The 22,364-nt window shown below is 39.0% G+C and overlaps 1 protein-coding gene across 14 annotated transcripts in view; it reads right to left on the bottom strand.

Annotated features, from left to right (window-relative positions):
- Positions 1–22,364, bottom strand: part of DNHD1 (dynein heavy chain domain 1) — a 121,134-nt gene that overhangs the window by 41,316 nt on the left and 57,454 nt on the right. For 10 of the 14 annotated variants that reach the window (XR_012474471.1, XM_074217457.1, XM_074217463.1 and 7 more), the window contains exons 12-20: positions 17,566–17,849; positions 16,962–17,205; positions 12,203–12,360; positions 11,776–11,901; positions 10,983–11,573; positions 10,571–10,769; positions 10,144–10,238; positions 9,007–9,223; positions 522–647 (exon numbers count right to left, since the gene is read on the bottom strand). Coding sequence is in view for 13 of the 14 variants with exons in the window: in XM_074217457.1 (XP_074073558.1) it covers positions 522–647; positions 9,007–9,223; positions 10,144–10,238; positions 10,571–10,769; positions 10,983–11,573; positions 11,776–11,901; positions 12,203–12,360; positions 16,962–17,205; positions 17,566–17,849 (2,040 nt within the window). In the remaining variant the exon portion in view is untranslated. The remainder of the gene's footprint in view (positions 1–521; positions 648–9,006; positions 9,224–10,143; positions 10,239–10,570; positions 10,770–10,982; positions 11,574–11,775; positions 11,902–12,202; positions 12,361–16,961; positions 17,206–17,565; positions 17,850–22,364) is intronic. The other 4 variants (XM_074217461.1, XM_074217460.1, XM_074217462.1 and 1 more) reach the window with 4 other exon arrangements.

The raw sequence follows: 22,364 nt of genomic DNA, 5'->3' as shown, positions 1-22,364 counted from the left end.
TGATATCTGTTTTATCTGCTCTATGTGATAATTTTCCTTTTAAAGTTTAAAGCCCTCTTGACTAGTCAAATAACTTCTAGACAAATACATAATCTCTGGCCAAAAGCCCATTATTCCTTTTTAGTCATTTACACGGGCCCCATTGACCCAATCCCCTTCTCTGAAACCATTTTCTTATCTAGATTTTACTTACCATATACTCTTCTTCCCTTTCATTTGGCAGTAGTGATGAAAACAAAATATATTTTCATTATCCTTTTCTTTAATGGTTGATGGAGCCCAAAACTGAAAGTGGTGAGCCAGTCCCTGAAGTCTGTAATATGGGAGCTATCTTCACAGCTTTAGAGATAACTTTATAACTCTCTCTTTACCTTTTCTCAAGAGCTTTTATTCATCTTACTCCCACACACACACACACACACACACACACACACACACACACACACACACATTTTTATATACTTTTTCATTTCTTTAAATCTCCAAATGCCCCTCTTCCCTGTGGATCCCTCAGCACTCACATAGGCCCCGAAAGATGAGCAACCATTCCTGGGCTTGGTCCTGGATACTCCTAGCATAATTAGAGTTCAAGATTTTGAGTAGTGTCTGCAGGCTTTCTTGAATTCCATCCTGCAGGCTACTGATATCTAGAATAAAATAAGGTACAGTGTAATTTGAATAAGGGACAGTTAAAAAGAGTCCCATTCTTCCCTGAATCATCTCTTATTCTAGTTTGTCCCTTCTGGTTATCCTTTATTCTCAAAGAGGACCAAAATGACAATATTATATTAGAATCTTAAGAGTATATCTGACTATGGCTGATCAAACCAATATGAACCCAGAATGCTCTTTCACAGGTTGGGCACAAATAGGATGTGCACTCACATTTCCTTTAGCTTCTTCAATTCTGCTTTCTGTTTAGGGCATGCCATGCTGGCAGGTCCTGTGCCAATATCTCAAATGTTGCAAATCAATTCCAAAATTCTTGAGAGACCTTAATTGTCTTCTTTTATTGTTCTTTCCAACACCCTGTTCCCCTGCCCCCTGTGAGCATTTGTCCTATGTTCTCTATAAAATATTCTTTTTGACAAACATTTGGCATTCAAACAATGAGAACAGTCATCAGAGCTGCACAATCTGTAGTACAGTTTGAATAGTTGGCAGTTTAGTTTAAGAAAAGACCTTGGTGGTCTGCTATCTTAACCTGCCAGATGATCTTCAGATTCTTCCTAAGACAATTTAATTGGAAGTGATTCAGTTTCCCAGCATAGTGTTGGTAGACTGTCCAGGTTTCACAAGTATATAACAATGAAGTCAGCACAATGACTCTATAGACTTTCAGTTTGGTAATCAGTCTAATTCATTTCTCCCACACTTTCTTTTGGAGTCTTCCAAATAAAGAGTTAGCTCTAGCAATGCTTGTGTCAATGCCAAGGTTTGTGAACTTGCCCACCATACTCAACTTCTCCATTTGCTGTAATCATTGATTCCACATATAGATGGTGTGGTGCTGGCTGATGGAGCACCTGTATTTTCTTGGTGTTGTTAGATCAAAATTAGCACAAGCAGCAGAGACTCAATCCACACTTTGTTGCATCTCAGCTTCAGAGGCTGCATTGAGGGCACAATCAGAAGATCATGCACAAAAATTCCCTCTACTTTGGTCTTGGCTTGTAGCCTTTTCAAGTTGAAGACTTTGTCATCAGTGCAATATTTGTTGTATTGTATTCAAATGTATTTGAACTTATTGAAGGCATTTGAAAACATAGCTTAAAATATCATGCTAAAAAATGCATAAGAGCCTTGTTTTGCTCCATTTGTTACTGAGAAAGTTCAAGAGTATCATTCATTATCCAGAACCTAGGCAAGCATGTCATCATGGAATTGACATGTAATACTGATGAACTTTCCCAGGCAACCGAATTCCATAAATCAAAGGCCTTGGTCAGATCTACAATGTTGTATACAGACCTCTGTTCTGTTCCTGGCATTTTTCATGGCATTATCAAGCAGCAAACACCATATCAACTGTTCCTCTACCCTTTCTGAAGCCACACTGGCTCTTAGGGAAGTGACCATCTTTCAGGTTAAGGATTATATGGCAATAATCTTGCAATGACTAAAAGAGAAACACCCTGTGATTACCTTTATAGAGATGGGGAGATATCCTTGAACTCCTGGGGGAGAATCTCCATGCCAAATAACACAAAAAATTTCAGTCAGTTTTTGTATGAGCAATTGACTCCCTACCTTGTAAATCTCAACTGGAATAAAATCAGCACTAGATGCTTTGCCACATGAAAGGAGTCTAATGGCATTCAAAACCTCTTCTTCAGTTGGAGTTTCACCTAGGGACAGGTTGACTTCAACTTGAGATAAACATTCAATGGCTTGATTGCTGATGGTATGTTGAGAATATTATGGAAGTGTTCAGTTCATCTCTCTAGGATCATATCCCTATCATTTATCTATGTGACTCTATCAACATTAAGTAGTTGAGATGCACCATATGTCTTTGGCCCATAAATAGCCTTCAGGACATATAAAAGCACTGTTGTTACTATCAGCATAAAACTGAATTTCATCTGCCTTATTATTGAACCAAGAATTTTGAAGGAATTAAATGCTGCCTTTTTATTAGTGGATGAACAATACTGCTGGTAAACCCTGTGAAATTCTTGTTCCACAGAAATTTCTGAATTTCCCCATCATTTTCATCAAACCAGTCTTGAAGTTTGTGAATGTTCTGACCCAAATGAGCAAATACAATGCTATATACCAAATCTCTGAAAGCTGCCCACTTCCTTTTCTGCTCCACTGTTGCCAATTATGTCTAGGATTAACTTTCCCACTAAGTTACCAACAAACTGTTTCTGCTCAGAGGAATGCTCTAATCTTTTACAATTAATTCTTCTAGTAGTTATTTTACTTTGGAGTTGCTGTTTTCATTGAATACAAATATTTAGCTTGGAGGGGATGAGTCTGTGATCAGTAAAGCACTCTGTACCACACATTGCCCTTGTCACTCTCATCTTTTTGTCTCCTCTTCCCTATATTCACAGTGTATTAAATGCCAGTATTTGCTGTGAGGGTTCATATCCACAAGTTTTATTGCATTTAGATAAATGGAAGACATTGGTGGTAACAATTAGGTCATTAGATACACAAGTCTTCAGTAGTAAGTGACCATTGCTATTGTAGTTTCCAACTCCATTCCTCCCAAGGACTTCCTGCCATATCTGGTAGTCTGAGCCTATTCTATCATTAAAGTCATTCAGAATTACAAGTGTGTCCTCTTTTGGTACATTGATGGTAAGAGTCTTCAGTTCTTCATAAAATTTTTCTTTCACCTCTTCAGGGTTCGTAATAGTGGGAGCATAGTTAATGATGATGATGATGTGGCATTCACTTCTTATAGGTATACAAACTTGTTGAGTAGATTAGCTTGACTGCAAAGCACCTTCCCACCAATCTGAGACATAAGTGTTTGTTAAAGTTGATTCATCAAAAGGTTAAAAAGAGCCAAACTAAACATAAGGGTCAGCCTATGCAAGAGAATGGAAGCAGGAGAGAGAATTATGTGTGAAGACCAGTAAGTCAGATGGTTGAATTGGAGAGTACATGCATGAACAGGCAAAATATAATTTTGAAAAGAGAGGCTTAAACTAGATTGTGAAGGACTTTAAATGAAAGTTGGTATTCTATCCAAAAAGCAGAAGGGAATCCCTGAAGCTTATTGCTCACTGAAGTTTACTGTGATTTGACTTATGATTTAGGACTGTAAGTGGAAGTAGGACGACAGCAGCTTGTCAGGACCTAAAGGGAATCAAACATCCCAGGAAAGCTCTACATGCATGAGTCTAAAAGAAATAAGGAGAAATTACTCCAACTGAAGAAGTTTTGAATGCCATCCTCTACCAGAATAACCAATGGAATTCAACAGGAACCCGAAGGTAAATTCACTGGGGTAGACAGAAAGGATGGAACCCAACAGAATGGAGTCCAAACTTTGCATTGAGGGTGGCTAGGTGGCACAGTGGGTAGAGCACCAGCCCTGGAGTCAGGAGTACCTGAGCTCAAATCTGGTCTCAGACACTTAATAATTACCTAGCTGTGTGGCCCTGGGCAAGTCACTTAACCCCACTGCCTTGCAAAAAAAAAAGAAAGAAAAAAACCTTTGCATTGAGGGAAGGGATAACTGAAATAGGTCCCTGCGCAAATGTTAGCCTGGGGTCAGCCTGGGGACAACCCTAGAACTCAGAATAAGAAAGAATGAGTCTCAGCAGAACCTACAACACAGAAGCCCAGAACCCTGAGGCAAGAAGCAGCCCTGAGAACTCATTATTAGTTTCTTTTCCCAGCAGCAGGGAAAAGGGCAATGGGGAAATTTAAGATGATTGGTAGCCAGGGAACAATGTGGCAAGAACTAGGCCACAGGAGTATGAGGAAAGGGTCTTTCAAAGAGCCTAACATAAAGTTCAAACACAAGAATCCTTAGTGAAAAAGGAAAGCTTTATGAGAGCCCAGCACTGGAGCAAACTTGGAGAACTTTCAAGAGTAGCCTAACCTTAGTTACCTAAAATTAAGGGGTACAAGAATGAAGCTTGATCCAAGAAAAGGTCCATGAATCTAGACAGTAGAATTTGTTCTTGACTTTCTTTTTTATTTTTTTAACATTGTTTTTGACTTTCTTAAAGAAATGGACAACACTTTGGTATTTATTCTCAACTGACTGCCCTTGAGTTTTATCTTATATATACCTTTTAAAAATGAGCTGATAAGAGATGTAGTTCAAAAGTTTAATTCTCCTTTTTATTTTCATGAACGAATTCCATCTATGTCACCAGACTATCATTGATAAGAGAACCTCCTATCCCTCTGAACTTATTTCTCTTACAGAATCTTATGCTGTTGGATCCAGTTTAACTTTAAATAATCCCAGAGTGTAGTGTACACATGATTGCTGTTTCTCTTCTAATCTTTCAGGAACCTTGAGATAACCTGGTCACTTTCAAGATAACTCACATTTTAGCAACAAGTTCCTATTTGTTTTTTTAGAGTTTCTTATTTAGATTTTCTTAAATTTCTTAGTTTTTTTTTTGTCCCCCCCTCCCCAGTTATCAGTGTTGTGTGTGGCTAAGGAAAAGAAGTTGAAATAAAGAACTTGGACAGAATCATGTCTAGGATAGCAGTTTTCTCTCTCAACTTTATGAAAGATAAAACTATCAGCAAGGTAAATCAATTTCTTGGCTGATTTACTTTTAGCAGATTCCAGGAGTAACATAAAGAGTCTCCTATCACTACCATATTCTGCTTCCCTGTCAGTTTGAGATGTACTCATCATCCATTTCTTCCATTTCCTATAGACCAGGTAGTCTGCAGAATAACTTCATCAGAATATCATTTTTGTATCCTCCTCCTTTAATCCTCATATAAATCTTTCTCACCATTATTCTATATAGTTTATTGTGTCTTTTATTTATTCCTTTTGAATGATCTTCCATGGTAATATTCTAGGGATGACTAAATAACCCATTAAATTTCAGTGATTCCTAAGAATTTCTTTTTTTTTTTAAGGGTTTTTTTTTGCAAGGCAAACAGGGTTAAGTGGCTTGCCTGAGGCCACACAGCTAGGTAATTATTAAGTGTCTGAGCCCGGATTTGAACTCAGGTACTCCTGACTTCAGGGCCGGTGCTTTTATCCACTATGCCACCTAGCCACCCCCTAAGAATTTCTTGATCACAATTATCTCAAATTCACTTTATTATCAATAATCTGAACATTTCTGCACATAATTTCTTTAGAGACTTCTGAGACAATGATAATTATTACTGCTCCTTTTCCTGGATATTATTTATAGCATTCTATTGGACACTTCCAGTGTAATTTTTCTTATATCATATTTGCTACTTTCCATGTGGTTTAGAGGTTGTTTTTGGAGAGTTTCTCCAGTTTTCAGTTTAAAGCCATCTTTATCTATTTTGACTCTGCAAGCCTCCAGAAAGCTATATTATCCCAGTCCTCATACACATCTTCATTTATACCAAAACTCATCTTAAGCCATCATTTAGAAATCCAAATTTTATTCTTGAGAACTTCCTGCCTCTTTCTCATTCAAATAATAAAAGCATCAGCTAAGATCTTAAGACTGTTGTGTAGAATTTTATAATACCTGGAAATATTTTCTAGACTCTGATGATATGATAGTGCAATTGAAAGAGTACTAGATATGGATTCATAATACCCAAGTCTGAATCATAACATAACTAGCTAGATGACCTTAGGAAAATCACCTAACCTCTCTGAGCCTCAGTTTCCTCTTCTTTAAAATAAGGGGTTTGACTAGATAACTTCTGATAAGGTTTGAACTAACTAAATGTGTCTATTCAACTTGAAATCATGGATCCATCAATGAATCACCAGAAGAGAGTAGTAGTCACATCAAGTCTCAGGAGGTATCCATTCCAGATAAAAAAGCTCTAAGAAAACAGAATACCTCTAAAACTGGTCATATTGCACTTATTATTGCTTCCATATCCCTTCCCCAGTTGGAAGTAATTCACTGCCAAAATCTGTCTTCCTCTTCCTTCTAATATTAAATGTCCTTTTTCCTGGAGAAACATTTATGACCTCTCTTCATGATTCCACAGTATATAGAAGCTGCTTCTGCAATTTTTGGCTTTTGTGGGAAGAACTTTTAACATATATAGCTTCAATCGTTCACTGGGTTTTCTATTCATCATTCTGTATTGAGTGAAATTTCACCAGAAGCTTTGAATTGATTTCTTTTTTTAGGTTTGTTTTTTGAAAGGCAATGGGGTTAAGTGAGTTGCCCAAGGTCACACAGCTAGATAATTATTTTTTTCACTTTTTCATTTACTTATTCTTATTTTGTACAAATAATGATTTTTTGACATTACTAAAATATTCTTGTTTAAGAGTAAACATAATACCTCCTCCCCCCAAAGAAAATATAGACCCGCATAAATGATAAAGTAAAGGGGAGATAAAAAAATTAAATAATAATAATAATAATAATAATAATAATAATAATAGGTATGGCCAGGTGGTGCAGTGGATGGAGCACTGGCCCTGGAGCCAGGAGCACCCGAGCCCAAATCTGGTCCCAGACAATCCCAACAATCACCCAGCTGTGTGACCCCATGCAAGCCACCCCAACCCCATTGCCCTACAAAAACCAAAAAATAAAAAAGACCCAAAATAAAATAGTAATAATAATAATAATAATAATAATAATAATAGGGGTGGCTGGGTGGCAGATAGATCATTGGCCCTTGAGCCAGGAGCACCCAGGTCCAAATCCGGCCTCAGACACCCAACAATCATCCAGCTTTGCGGCCCTAGGTAGGCCACCCAGTCCCATTTGCCCTTCAACACCCTCCAGAAAATAATAATAATAAAAAATGTGCTTCAGTCTTTGTTCCAACTCCACCAGCTCTGTCATGGGTGGATCACATTCTTTAGGATAAGTCCATCACAAAAGTTACTTCCATATTTTTCCACCGTTGCCATTGCTGATCACAACTCCCTCCATTCATACTTCTCTACTACCATGAACTATATTTTCTCTCTCCTTTCACTTTGTTTCTGCTGTAGGGTAGTTGAGTGGCACAGCAGACAGATCCCTGGCCCTGGGGCCAAGGGGCCCTGAGCCCACATACCACCCCTTACCCAGCATCCGCCCGGCCCTATGGTCCCGGACAGCCCATCCAATCCCAGCCCCTTGCAAGAAGTAAAAAAGAAAATGTGTTATATCTGACCACTCTCCCCACATGGTCCATCCTCTCCTCCATCACTCATTCCCCCCCCTTCCCTCTGTCCCCCCCCCCCAGTCTTACTCCAGATGCCTATACCCCATTGAGTATATATGCTGTTTCCTCTCCTAGCCACCTCTGATAAGAGCAAAGATTCCCTCATTTCCCCTCGACTTCCCCCCCCCCTTCCATATCATTGCAATAACAGCTAGGTAATTATTAAGTGTCTGAGGCCAGATTTGAACTTAGGTCCTCCTGACTCCAGGGCTGGTGCTCTATCCACTGCACAATCTAGCTGCCCCTCTGAATTGATTTCTAATCAATTAAGTTAAAATCTTTTTAGGATCCCCTTAGAGAAGCATATCACACAGTCACAAAATTTTAATTCCATTTATGTCAACTTATCTTGATGAATCAAGATTCTCAGTCTTTTTCTCAATTATGTGCAAAACCACAGTTAGGACAAGATGGATAGTTTCCATATTAAAGAACCAAAGGGTTTGGAATATGATATTCTAGAAGGCAGAAGAGTTAGGATTACAACCAAGAATCACCTACCCAGCAAAAGTGAGTACAATCCTTCAAGGGAAAATATTGGAAATTAAATGAAATAGAGGACTTTCAAGTATTCCAAATTAAAAAGAACAGAACTGAATAAAAAAATTCATATTCAAATACAAGATTCATGGAAAAGGAAAAAAAATAAGAGAAAAAATAAGGTTCAATAATGTTCAACTGTTTCTATTTCTATAAGGCAAGAATATTATAACTCTTAAGAACTTTATTACTATAAAGGTAAGTAGAAGGAATAAACATTTTCAGTGACCTTGATGGGATGATACTAAAGGAAATAATTAGCCAACTGATTTTTTAAAAACCTGTCTAAAAGGTAGAATAAATACAAAAGTGTGACATGGTGCTAAAAGAAAACTTCCTAGAATCCTGGAGGAAAAAAAAACATGAATTGCCACAGTAGGAATGATAGGAAATGAGCAAGAAGTGAAATATATTTTGCCTTGCTCCCAGAGGGAAAAACTAGAAGCAGCAGATAGATATGTATCTATCTGTTACATATTTCAGTCTTCTTAGGAAGAAGTTCCTAATAATCAAGGCTGTTTATCCATGGAATGGACTGCTTTATAAGGTAGAGATCTCCCTATTAAAGGATGTGACAAAGCTGAGACTGTCCTGGTCAGGACAACTGCAGGGTTAGGGAATGCTAAGCCTTACCAGAAAGGATATAGGTACTGGCGTCCTTGGCTACTACCTCCAACTGCTGTTCTTGGTCCCGGTAGTGTGAATGTCGCTTGGAATGCTCTGAGGGAGGGGGCTCATAGGGCACACAAAGGATAAAGTTGAGAAGACGGAGTTGTCGGCCCTCCCAAGTCTGTTGCAGCTTCCGTAGACTCTCCTGAGTCTTGAAGTGCTCATTCTCACTCAGCCAGATCTGGAATCATAGGATTTCAGTATTGAAAGAAGTCTTAAAGTCATCCAACTCAACTTCATTTCCAATGAAGGACTCCTCTCTACAATATACTTGATGGTTATTATTCAAGGCTTTGCCTAGATACATCCTATATTACTTTATAAAAACAGTCCAATCTAAGGAAGTTCAGATTTGAATCACTATATAATTTGAATCTACCTGTCTGCCCTCCCGGACAAGTAGAACAAGTCCTCTGTCTATTGTTTCATAAAATGTTGATAATAATCCTTTGCTGACTCCATATTGTGAGGATAAAAATATAAGGTAGAATTAGCTAGCATTTTTATCTCCATTATTATTCTGTCAATGAAATGATGTTTAGCTATTCTTCATACTTTTATATCATCTGTATATTTTTCTAAGTAAGCCTTCTTTATCTGAATCTAAAGTCATTGATAATATAGAACTGACCAGGGCCAAGGACAAATCTCTGTTACACTCTACACTGTTAAACTCATTCAGGTTGACACTGTACCATTAATCAACATTTCTTGAATGCAATTGTTTAACCAGCTTTCATCTTACTGACTATATTGTCTTCAATCTTTTTTTTTTTGCTATCCCATCCAAGGAAAGCCAGAAGGTCTTGTGTTATGATTATTTTTTCCAAAGGATACCTATCAGGTGACAAGTTAAGAAATATTGGGTCTATGACATTGCCCTGATCTGCCAAACTAAAAACCTCATCAGAAAAGGATATGAGTGTAAGATGACATTCTTAATGAGCCCCACCTTGCATGACTTCTAAAAACTACTTTCTGTGCCCCCCTTTATACAGATTTAATCATTTGGAGGCTTCATAAGCTAGTTTTCACTTTCTTCAGTCTAAGCAAAGTCCACCTCCACCTTCATTTCTAGTCCAAACCTAGGCTCAGTACTACCTGATAGATTCGGTTTCGATATTCTAGTAGGGGATAGGAAAGCAGCTGGCCCAAGGTCAGGAGTTCAATATTTTCAGGACAGCCTGCCCCCATGGCTATAGAAAAGAAAGAGAGAGCAGGTCAGAGCTAGCACCCAGGCTCTAGCCTGCTCAGCTCTCTCTTGTAGGAAGGAAACACATGAAGAAGCTGATTTTTGAGGGATGTCCCATGTACCAGACAGAAGGGATGTGGACTGAGACATAATACTTTGAGGGGTTGAGGAAAACCTTAGGATATACTGGAGGAAAGAGAGGGCACCATATTCAGTGGGCAATGAAAGAAAGAAACTGAAAGAAAAGGAAAGGGCTCAAGCCCTAGAATTGAAGGAAAACTGAGCAGGCTGACCAGGACATCTCTGTTCCTCCACCCCACTGACCGTTTCTCCCACCTCGAAAAATGGCCTGCCAGACACTGCTTGGTATCTGGGCTTTGTCCAACATGGAAAGTACTGGTAAAAAGCTCCGAAATTCCTCCAGCAGGTGCATACAGGCTTGTACTATAGGATTGGCCACCACGGATAACCTTTTAAGTTTGGCTGCCTCTGTCAACCAGTGATCTGTCTTGTCCCAGGCATCTGAGGTGTTGAACTAAGGAGGATGATGTGATTTGTCAGCACATCCCACCAGACTTAACTACTAATCAACAGGCCTTTGACTGGGCTGAAACAGGATTTGAGCTGGGGCAGGGGAAGGCGTAGGGTAATGATGAGAACTGAACTGAACCATGAGGAGATGGGATGGGTTGAGGACATGGATGGAGACTGAATGAGGGAAGGAGAACATATATAGAAATACCCATACCTTACTAAAAGCCAGACACTTCCATTCACCAATTTGCTCCTTTATCAGACCAAAGAGATGCCAGACCTGCTGTTGCAGCAAAATGGGTTGGAGCCCTTTTTGAGTCACTGGCACTGACTTCTTGTCCCCTGAAGACAAAGAAAGTATTTCTGGGTTTCTGACTCTCCCCAGGAAAGAGAGTGAGTGTGTGTGTGTGTGTGTGTGTGTGTGTGTGTGTGTGTGTTGTGTGTGTGTGCACGCGTGTGTGTGTGTGAAGAGACAAAGAGAGACAAGGGCAAAAAGAACTGCTACAGTAGAAGCAATAAGCTCTGTACCACTAAGGATGACATAAGCATGGTGCAACTCAGCTAGGCGGGAAGAAATGGAGACATAGGTACGTTCCATATTGATAAGCTGGCGTTCAGTACTGCGGTGCTCCTGGGTGGTGTCCATGAAGGGGTCTGAGACAGCCTGTGTGCTCAGATCTTCCAACTGTTGCAGGGCAGCTGCTATCATCTCCTGAAGCTGGGGCACCAAGTTGCTCTGCTTGTTGAGAAGGAACTCAGAGGCCTGGAGCCGCTCAAAGAGGAAGTTCTTCCACATATCTAGCAGCTACAGGCCCAGAGCAGAAGGAAGTGAGGCAGAGTCCCATGAGGGGAGACAGGAGGGAAGGGGAGAGGAAATAAATAGGGAGGGGGAAGATGGACAAAGGGAATAGAGATGACACTGGGGACCCCATATTCTAAACCCATGTTTCTCCAAGGACTAAAGACAACAAGTTCTGGGCAGAGTTCCTGCCCAGCATGTTTCTCACCACAATCTCCAGTTCCTCTTCCTCAGATGTTAATTTACCAAATTGGGATCGGACAATGTTATTGAGAGCACACACATATTCAACTCGTTTCTCCAGCTCTTCCCTCTTTTCATTTGCCTCTGTCAGCTGCAGGAATCTCAGCATCAGGATCTATGCCTTCTCCAACTAGTTCCAACACCATACCCTCCCCTTTTTTCTTCCTCTTCTTCAGTAGGAATACCTGTTTTCTTAACTGCTACAGAATAGTGCCTTCCTTTTCCAGACCCTAACTTATAGAGCAGTCTCATAAAAAGGCTAAGGAGCAAGATTTACATCTCCACCACCAAATGAGGAGCTCACCTTGTCTAAGGACACCACTACCAGAGCAAGGCTCCATTTAGTTAGTCTTTCCTACCAAGTCTGGAAGGTCCTTAGGATATATACCCACCTTCTGGAAACACTTGGCAATGGTCTGGATGTCAATACTGATGCTTTGGAGGACTTGTATAAAGTCTGAGAGTTCATTTATGAGTTCTTGACTTTGAGTATTCCTCACACTACTCAACTGAGTCAGGACATCCTTCTTAATATCAGCCAACTGTGACACTAGAGAAGAAAGCAGGCTGTAAGAAGGCAAGTCTCAGAGAGATGAGTTATTTAGGGAAAGGATGATGAAGTGGATAGAAAAAGTAGAGAAGTTGAGGAAAAGTGGAAGAGAAGATAAAAGGAAGAGAAAGATGGAAGAAAGAAGAAGATAAAAAGAGTGTAGGGAATAACTCAGTTTGGACTTTGGAGGTAAACAGATGAGGAACAGCCTGAGCTTAAGCAGATAAGCAGAACAATCTAGAATGAAACAATTGATAAAGCAAGGACACACAGCCAGATTTTGCATGTTGGCTCTGCTCATTGGTTGTTAACTTGGATAGGCTTAGTATCTAAGTTCCTCTCACACCAAAAGAGAAGGACATTTTTTTGACTTTTGGACCCCTGGCCTATAACTATTTATCTATCAGTACTTTATTAAAAGAAAAGCATTCAGCACTTGCTAATAACTATAGCAAGTGAAAGAGGTCTTAGTAGGGACACTGGCATACTTTCCTGTGAGGTGGCAGCAGTAGGACTCAGCCAGTGAACTGACAATGGAGCCCCAGAATCTAAGGAAAGGATGCCCCAGGATCCAGCTCTGGGTCTCAGGTTTCACAGTCCATCAGTCAGTCTCCCAGGACATTTCACTCTTTATTAGAATGCCCCTAAACAACCACTTGAAGGATGGACCTTCCTGACCTCATTACTATCCCTGGAACTGGCTCTTTGAGGTCAGAAATCATTGCAAATTTAACCCTGCTAAGCTGTCCTCTTCCTACTCCTGCTCTTCCAGGTTCTTTTTCCTTATACACATTCCTTTTTCCCTTTCTAAACTCATTTCTCCACACAATAAGAGTATATTATTTAAAAGTTAGATGGAGATAGAGAAAAGAGAAATTAAGTCATAATATGAAAAAGTCATTAGAAAGGGCCTATGATCACGATAATGTACATTTGTAGAGCTCTAAGATTTGCAAAGTGCTTTCCTCTTAACAAGCCCAGGAGGCAGGGAGATGAAAGATGCTTCCACAAAATCTAAAAGCCATGGCTTCTGGGACATTTTCTAAAGCTCTTCCGAGAAACTAGTAGAAGAGGAAGAAACTAGCTCAAGATGTGATGTTAAATATTTTGCTTTTCATCAGTACTTCTCTACTATACTCTGAAAGGTAGTGACGTTTCTGCCACTGTTTCAGGGGTATTCAACCTTTGAACCCTTCTGGACCACATCGCTGAACAGAACACATCAAGGGCATTCAAGGGAATTCAACATCCATTAATGAATATGATGCAACCCATACCACCATTAAGCACAACAAATGTGACAGGCCTGCATGGACCAGTTGATGCATGCTCATCAGACAGGGGGATGAAGCACCTAAACCACAAGGTGGCAGTATGAGTCCTGGAAAGGGCTATTTAGCAATCATTCTGGGTCCTGGTACGCTAGCAACCCTAAATTTGGCTCCTTTTAGAGAAAGGGGAGACTTGCTGACCAACTAGTTCAATGTTCTATTTAAGCTCACTTTCTGTAACTAGCTCCTCTGGGATTCTTTGTGTGTTTGGAATTTTCTACAGGGCAAAATAAAGGCTACCCCATACCCAACATCCATATTGTACCTTCAATACTTGTCCAAGAGCTGGAGTGCCTTTTTGCCCACAATTGGGAAAGATCTACTCAACATAAAGGAAGTTTTTACTGATAAAAATTCTAAATTTGCCTATTTGTAACTTCTACCCAATGTTCCTGGTTTTATCCCTCTAGGATAGCACTAACAAATAGGTCAATGCATCATATATATGAAGGCAACTGTCAAACTTCCCCATTAACTTTTGAGTCTTTTCTAGCCTAAATAACCTGTTTTTTTTTTTCAAATGGTCTTCAGAAGGCATACTACTCTAGATTCTTAAGCATTCTCATTGCCCTCCTCTGAGCATACCACTCTCCAGATTATCAATGCTTTTCAATTGTGACATCTAGAACTGGACACAGCACTCCAGATGTGGGGCCACCATGGCAAAATAGAAAGGAACTATCCCCTCTTTATTCTGGGAAGTTGTGTCTTCCTTCAAGCAGTTTAAATCAGGAGCTGCTGACAAAGTTGAACTCATGATCCACCAAAACCTTCAGACCTTTTTCGACAAACTGTTGTCCAGTTATGCCTCTTCTAATCTGTATGTGTGAAGTATATTTTTTTAAACCCATATATAGTACTATGCATTTATCCCTATTAAATTAAGACTCAGTCCTTCATTCAAGCCTGTAGACATCTCTTTGGATGCTGGATGTGTTATACAGTATGTCAGTTTATTCCTTTGCAACCTTATGTCATCAGCAATTTATCAAGCATGACATCTATACCTTTAGCTATTGATGAAAAATGATCACCAAATCTAACTAACAAGTCTTTTCTCTCTTGCATTATATATTGCTTCATAGAGAACACCTGAAGTTAGTTCTCTAGGAATATCAAATCTTCTATGTCCTCATTATCTTCCCTCTGAATCTTTTTTTTAGGTTTTTGTTTTTTTTTTTTGCAAGGCAATGGGGTTAAGTGGCTTGCTCAAGGCCACACAGCTAGGTAACTATTAAATGTCTGAGACCAGATTTGAAGCCAGGTCCTCCTGAGTCCAGGGCCTGTGCTTTATCCACTCCACCACCTAGCCACCCCTTCCCTCTGAATCTTACTCCTCCTTCCTCACTTCCTTATTTCTGATAAAGATATCAATATCCCACAAATCACTTAGAAGTTTCTCCAGATTCTTTGTTCTCCCTCAATTTCCCATATCTAATCAGTTGCCAAGTCTTGATGACTTTTACATTTCTTGAGTCATGATCCTCTTCAATCATACAGCTACCATTCTAGCTCTGACTCTCCTCACCCAGAATATTGCAATAATATTTTAAATGATCTTCTTGAATACAATCTTTTTCCTCTCCAATCTAATCTCCACACAGTTGCCAAACTCATACATCTAAAGCATAAATCTAGGGTTTTCTCCCTGTTGTCTCTACAATAAAATACTGTGACATTTTAAATCATCTTAATCTGATTCCAATTTATCTTTCAAGTGGAGTTCACTTTGCTCCCCCTCATTCACTAGACTTTGTAGCCCAAACTGGGCTACTTTCTGTTCCCCATGAAGTTAGGTGGTACAGTGGCTAGAGCACTGACCTTGGAATCAGGAGGACTCCAGGAGGTTGGAAGTTTGACACTCTCTAGCCATGTTACCTTAGACAAGTCACTTAACCCTGACCACCTCCCATACAGGGACATCTCCAGTCATCCTGATATATCTGGCCACTGGAGGAGAAAGGGAGCCTGGTGATTCAGCATAGCACTACCTTATTTAAAACAAATTCATGTGCTTGTCATGCATCAGCTTCCTGAAGTTATGCTCTTCTTCAAGAAAGAAGGACAAACAGCATCAACATATTATCTTTTATAAAAAGGCATCTGGGTGGTGTAGTAAACTGGGTTTGGAGTCAGAAAGATCAGAGTTCAAACACTTCCTTAAGCTGTGCAATCCTGGGCAAGTCATTTTACCTCTCTTTATCTTAGATTCCTCATCTATAAAATGAGTTTATTAAAAGTACCTACCTCCCAGGGTGGTTGTGAGGATCAAATGAGATATGCATGCCGCCTTTGCAAACCTTGAAGCTCTATATAAATGCTAGTTATATTATTATTACTATTAAAGAATACTAGTAGCTACTAGGTACTATTACTGATAATTTTTTTTTTGCGTGGTTAATGTTAGCAATGCAGTGGGAAATTAGGAGAGTTTGCATAGGAAGTGAGAGATTCATTGCGCTTCAGTGTGAGATAGGAGATGTTGGGGGAAAAATGGTCTCCCTTGAGGAAATCTCAAATTATTTGAATATATTTTATGATGGATGTCCTCAAGTCATCTCAACCTGGTTTATAGGATTATAAGAAGAAATTAATATTATAAGATGAATCAAAAGTTCCTAGTCATATCAAAGAAAAGTCATTTGAATCTGATGCAAGCCAGACTGGCTTGCATCATATGGGTGTGGTGCTATATTACAACTGCAAGTCCCCTTCTAGATTCTTTTCAAATTACTTCTGAGTAAGAATTTACAAGAAAGAGACCTACTTCTAACTCATGACCACCAACATATTTATTCTTCTCTATGTATATGATATTTTCCAACAATATAATATAAACTTCTTGAAGTTACAGGCCTGTTACTTCTCTATACTCCTTATTTAATGCAGTGCCTCACAAATAGTGTAAGCTTTTAAAATGGCATTAAATTGAACTGGATTTGTGGTCTATAGTATATAGTGAGGAGAGAGGAAGGAAAAGGAGACAGAATGCTATGCATAGTCCAAGAGGATTAGATGGCAATGGAAAGAATGGGGAGAAGGGCAGAGAAAGGGGAGAGGAAACAATTGGAGAGATCAAAAATGAAAAGGGGAAGGGAAAGAGATAGAAGTAAAGAAGGGAAGGACGGGAATGGGGATAGAAGGGGAAAGGAAAGGAGGAAAAGAGAAGAACGTGGTAGGCAAAGAGTTCAGGGAAGGGAAGGAAAGAGGTGGTAAGAGAATAGATGAGGGAACAATACAGTAGAGAATCAGGGAGAGAAGAAAACTCACCAATGTCTGTCTGCACACAGTTACAGTTGAGAGCCAGTATCATATTTTTGGTGAGCAACATGGTGGGCACCCCACTCATACGACTTTGCCAGGATTTCAGATCAGAGAAGAGCTTTTTATATCTCATAGTGGGCCAACTCGTTATGTTCTCCACCTTCTGGAGCCCCCAGTTCTTCAGAAATTGGTGGATGCTCCTGAGCCATTTATGATCCTTACAGAATGTTTTCACTTCTGACAACATATCCTGGATGCAATGCAAGCAATGAGAGACTATGAGATACAGTCTCTTCTATGCCTCTGGCATTCATACTGCATAAATGGAAACAGGGAGTAGTGGTACCAGGCAGATAGAAAAGGTCAGGGAGGCAGCATGGGTTGGGCCAAGTAGAAATAGTCTAGGGCAGATAAAGGGTAATACCAGTAAGGTGTTAAGAAGAAAGTCTGAGCCTGTAGGGTTCAAAAGGGAGAAAAGTTAGACCATGGGTATGGTACTCAGGAGAACAAGAAGGAGAAGTAAAGAGGAGCAAGGTAAAACAGAGTAAGAATAGACAAGGGAGGTTAGGGAAGAGACAAGAATGAAGAGGGGAGATCTCCTACTCCCTACCTCCAATAAAGCCTGCTGGATAGCCAAAGACTTCTGAATTCCCTTGTTAGTGTCCAAATCATTCTGCAGCTGGATCCGGTTAGGAAGGGCATACTGGGCTCTTATTCTATGCCCAACCATCTCAAGAGGCCCAACGCTGGGGTCAGCCCGCCGTGAATGTACCATCTCTGTCTCAGGGCCACAGAAGATTCTGACAGCTTCGTTAGGTTGGGCCCGGAATACCAAGGAAATAAAGGCAGGATCTAACTCCTCTTCATCCTCTTCCTCTATTGGCAAAGTCTCATCTGATGCACACAAAACAAATTCTGATATGGACATGAGCCTGTTCTATGGAAGCCTATCACATAAATGAATCCATTCCAGTTGCTCTGGCACACACAAACACGAATTCACTCAAGTCACACAAGCCAACCTTGGCATGTTTCATATGTTGTACATGAGTGCCTCCAGACTGCTAGTGAGTTTGTGAAGTGTGAAATGCTATGGAAAGGGAGGAGTCCTTCTTTCTCTCTTTGAGAATATAGTCTTTGTTTTAGATTCTCTCCAGGGAGAGTCATAGAGAAAGAGAGAGAGAGAAAGACTTTGAAAATGGTCACTGACAAACTTGTCTTCTCAGAGATTTCAGGCATTTTCCTCTTGAGTGAGATTAAGGCCTCTCTCTTGGTTGAGCTGAGATCTCATCTCACTCTAAGTTAAAGAGTTCATTCATGGGGTGGCTAGGTGGCACAGTGGATAAAGCACTGGCCCTGGAGTCAGGAGCACCTGGGTTCAAATCCGGTCTCAGACACTTAATAATTACCTAGCTGTATGGCCTTGGGCAAGCCACTTAACCCCATTGCCTTGCAAAAACCTTAAGAAAAAAAGAGTACATTCACTGTACATATTTTCTAGTATATTCTAATTTGTATAACTTATCTGAATGCTGTTTGCTATATGTTTCAATAAATATGTTTTAAATAAATACTACTGCTTTTAAATAATATATTTAAATATTTGTGATGATTTTTGTGTAACTAGGATTTGATAGGAAGGAGTTAAGCTTGTAGGTGTAAGCTTGGGGTAATCCTCCCCACTTAAAAGTAGTTATCAAGAAACTATCAATAAAGTAGCTTTTTACTTTCAACCAAAATCAAAACCCTAGACAAAAACATTTAAAAGGGCAGATGGGCTAATACAAAGCCAGGATCTCTCTCTTAGAGAATTGAGAACAAAACAGTCTTATGTTCCTTCTCTCACTTCCCATCTCCCTTGGGCAGGGGTTGGAAAGAATTAAGTCATAGCTATATCTACCTTCACATAGGTAACTGATGTGGACATTCTCTCTTTCTCTCAGATATTTATATATTCCAGGGGAAGAACAATTACCTTATACATACATGCATACAAATACACCCACACACCCACAGGACCTACTCTGTCATTACTTTCAAACAACTCCACAGACATTTCACTCTGGTTAGTACACATACAGATACACACTAATGCATGTCTACACAAACCTAGTATGTGTACAAATGTATGCATATATGTATATAGATATGTATGTAAATACATATACACACATACACATTCTAAGGCTCACACAAAAATGTTTACCAGGCTCTTCTAGTCTGCATACAGGCACTATTCCCGCTTATCATTGAAATAATGACCATGTAGATTTCATATCACAGGATGTATATACTGTTCTAGGCAATAGAAGTAGGTCCCATAGAATCACCAGTTTAACTAGTAATGGAATAGAATTCCCTTAATAAAAATTCCTTAGCCTCTGAAGACCTCTAATGAAGAAGAACCCATAATCTTCCCTTCCTGCCTATTCATTCAACTTTCACATAGCTCTATTCTGTTTAAATAGCACTTTTAGGTTCACAAAATACTTTCCTATAAGTCTGTGAGGTAGGAAATATAAGTATTAGTTCTATTATAGAAAGACAAAACCCATTCTAACATGTATACATTAATCACAGTGATTAATTATTATTAATTATTAATTCACTCAAACCAGCTGTTAAAATTCATAAAAATAAAGGCATAATAAACATACCAAAGACCTTTTAATTGTTAAATACAATTATCATTTTTCAGTGTTACATACCTTAATTATATATCTTAACTGTTTGGTAGCTTTCTACACAGTTGACTAACCTCTACTATTAGATAAGACAATACAAACAAAAAAAATCATTAAATGACCATAGCACATAGAGCCTTTTGCTAAATGATGGGGGAAGGAGGGATGTGAAAGAAAGAATTCATAAGGGAAAAAAACCTAGCTTTGGAATAAGAAAGAACTGATTTTGTTTCACCTCATACATCTTCACACACACACACAAACATTATACATATCTATATATATATCTATATCTATATCTATATATATTGTAAAAAGGTGCTGCTCTGAATTGGTAGAGGAAGTTTCCTCATCCAGGAGTTCCCTTTATCAATAAAAATCACAGGTCCCTTTTCTATACTATATATCATGAACTGAATCTTATCCCTTTTTTAGTTCTCATCCTGCCTTCAACATAACTAAATGTAAAGTTCTGTACTTGGGCTCAAAAAACCAATTCAAAAGTAGAAGTAGGGGGAAACAAGTCTATTGAGCAGTTCATCTGAAAAAAGAGCTGCAGTCAGTAGCATCATGTATCAACTGTGGAATGAGAGAGATTGAAGCAAGGAGGCCAATTAGAAGGCTGTTTCAAAATCAAGTGTAGAATCAGAATCTGCATAAATGGAGAAGCTGGACAAATGTGAAAGGTACTGTGGAGGTATAAACATTAGCAGATGATTGAATATTTGGAATGAGGAAAAATGAGAAGTCAAGGATAGGGTTTAGTTACAGACCTGGGAGATTGGAAGAATGGTAGTAACCTTGACAGAAATTGAGAAGTAATGAAAATAAGTTGCAAATATGCATATTTAGGTTTTATATAAGGGGAAAATTTGGTGACAATTAGTACTATTTACAGATGACATTGTTTATTCTTCATTCTTGAAGATCATGACATCAGGACAATGATGTCATGACTTGCAAGTGAACTGGATTTAAGGGAGGTGCCAAATCACCAGCCTCACTCATTCTTCCAGAGTTATCTGGTCTTAGTGGCAAGATTTGGACCAGAACAACTGGACATGGTCCCCAAAGGTGGCATAAGCGAGAGGCTCTAAATGGATAAATCAATCACTTGATCTCATACCATCAACTTAAGTTGAGAAATGACTCAAATTAACCAAAGCCATTTCAACAAAATGTGAAAAGGTTTGGATCAATTTTGATATCTCTAATAAACTACTGGATAAATTGAAAAAGACACTGTCCAGGAACAGTGTTTGGAATGGCTGAGGAAATGGAATGGAACGATCATATGCTATATCAAGCCAATTTAGGCCCAAGGGGTGTGGAGTCAAGTAAGTACATGGTAGCAGGGGAAAAAGTAAAGTGTCTCTGAGGAGGAATCACTTGGAAGGTAGGAAAGGTTACTTTGGCTCCAATGTTGGCCTGGGTATACTTCCCCTGCCCAAATTTAGCCAGAAGTGGATCTTTCAAGCTTTAATGGGTACAGAGGATTTTGGTATCCTAATATCATCCTAGGAAAGCAATAGTGCCTGCACTGGGAATGGAGAAAAAAATAAATTCACAAGGAATCTTGCAAAGAAGCAACACAATGTCAAGAGGGAACTTATGGAACATTCATGAAAGGAAAATTCCATGATAGGAAGAAAGGGGCTTCTACAACCTTGCCAAATATTTTAACTTTGAGATGACTTCTCCTAGGACACAGGATGTACTTGTGAGAAAGTGTGCCACAGATGTTTGAGGGGATGTTTTACATCAGCTGTTCTTACTATATGCCACCACAGTAAATACCACTTACTAAACTAATTAAGTCTGTCTGGCTAATTAATAACCAATAGACAATCATGATGAAAAATATACTGGGAGGGGGCTCATAAACTGCAGAGCAGACATAAATAATAAATAATCCTCTAATACTCAAATTCTCAAATCCTCAAGACTACTCCTAAATTCTTGAAAGTAAAAAAGTTAGATGAGTTCTGGTGTCTCAAACTGACAGTGGAAGTAGATTGTCATCCCAGAGTACATGCTACAAAAGTATAAGCTTTGGGAAATAATAGGCTTCTCTTCCCTAAAGATCTTTGAAAAAAAGCCTATATTACAAATTATTAAGCTACTAAAAATACATTTATGTTGCTGCTCTTCAGTTGTTTCAGTAGACCCCATTTGAGTTTTTCTTAGTGAAGATACTGAAGTGGTTTGCCATTTCCTTCTCACAGATGAGTGAGAATCTAAAGCAAATAGGATTAAACTGACTGACTCAGGGTCACACAGTTAAATCTGAGGTCAGATTTAACTCAGGAAGTTGAGTCTGACTCCAGGCCTGTCTATACACTGCACCCCCTAGTTGCCCTTACAGTAGTTACAACTGACATTTATAGAACACTCTACAAATGCAATATTTGTTATATTTTATTTGATCTCATCAAAAAACCTCATGAAGTAAGCACTAAAAGTATACTTTTCTTAATTTAATAAATAAGACAGTCAAGACTTCAGGGAGCTTAAGTATTTTGTCCAAACAACTAGTATCAGTGGCAACAACTGCATCCCTTCCTTTCTGACTCCACATTCAGCTCTATGATGGAAATTCTTGTTCAATGATTGATTAGACTGGATCTTTAACTCTTGATTTTTAACTTTTTTAACTCTTTATTTTTCATCCTTAACATTGACAGTTTAAGCATATTTTGATATTCAATATTCTTGACACTAATTT

The sequence above is a fragment of the Macrotis lagotis genome, chromosome 1 (assembly GCF_037893015.1).
Source record: "Macrotis lagotis isolate mMagLag1 chromosome 1, bilby.v1.9.chrom.fasta, whole genome shotgun sequence".
In the NCBI taxonomy this organism is placed as follows: Eukaryota; Metazoa; Chordata; class Mammalia; order Peramelemorphia; family Peramelidae; genus Macrotis; species Macrotis lagotis.
The sequence above is the reverse complement of the archived record's forward strand: the minus strand, read 5'-3'. Positions and strand labels throughout refer to the sequence as shown.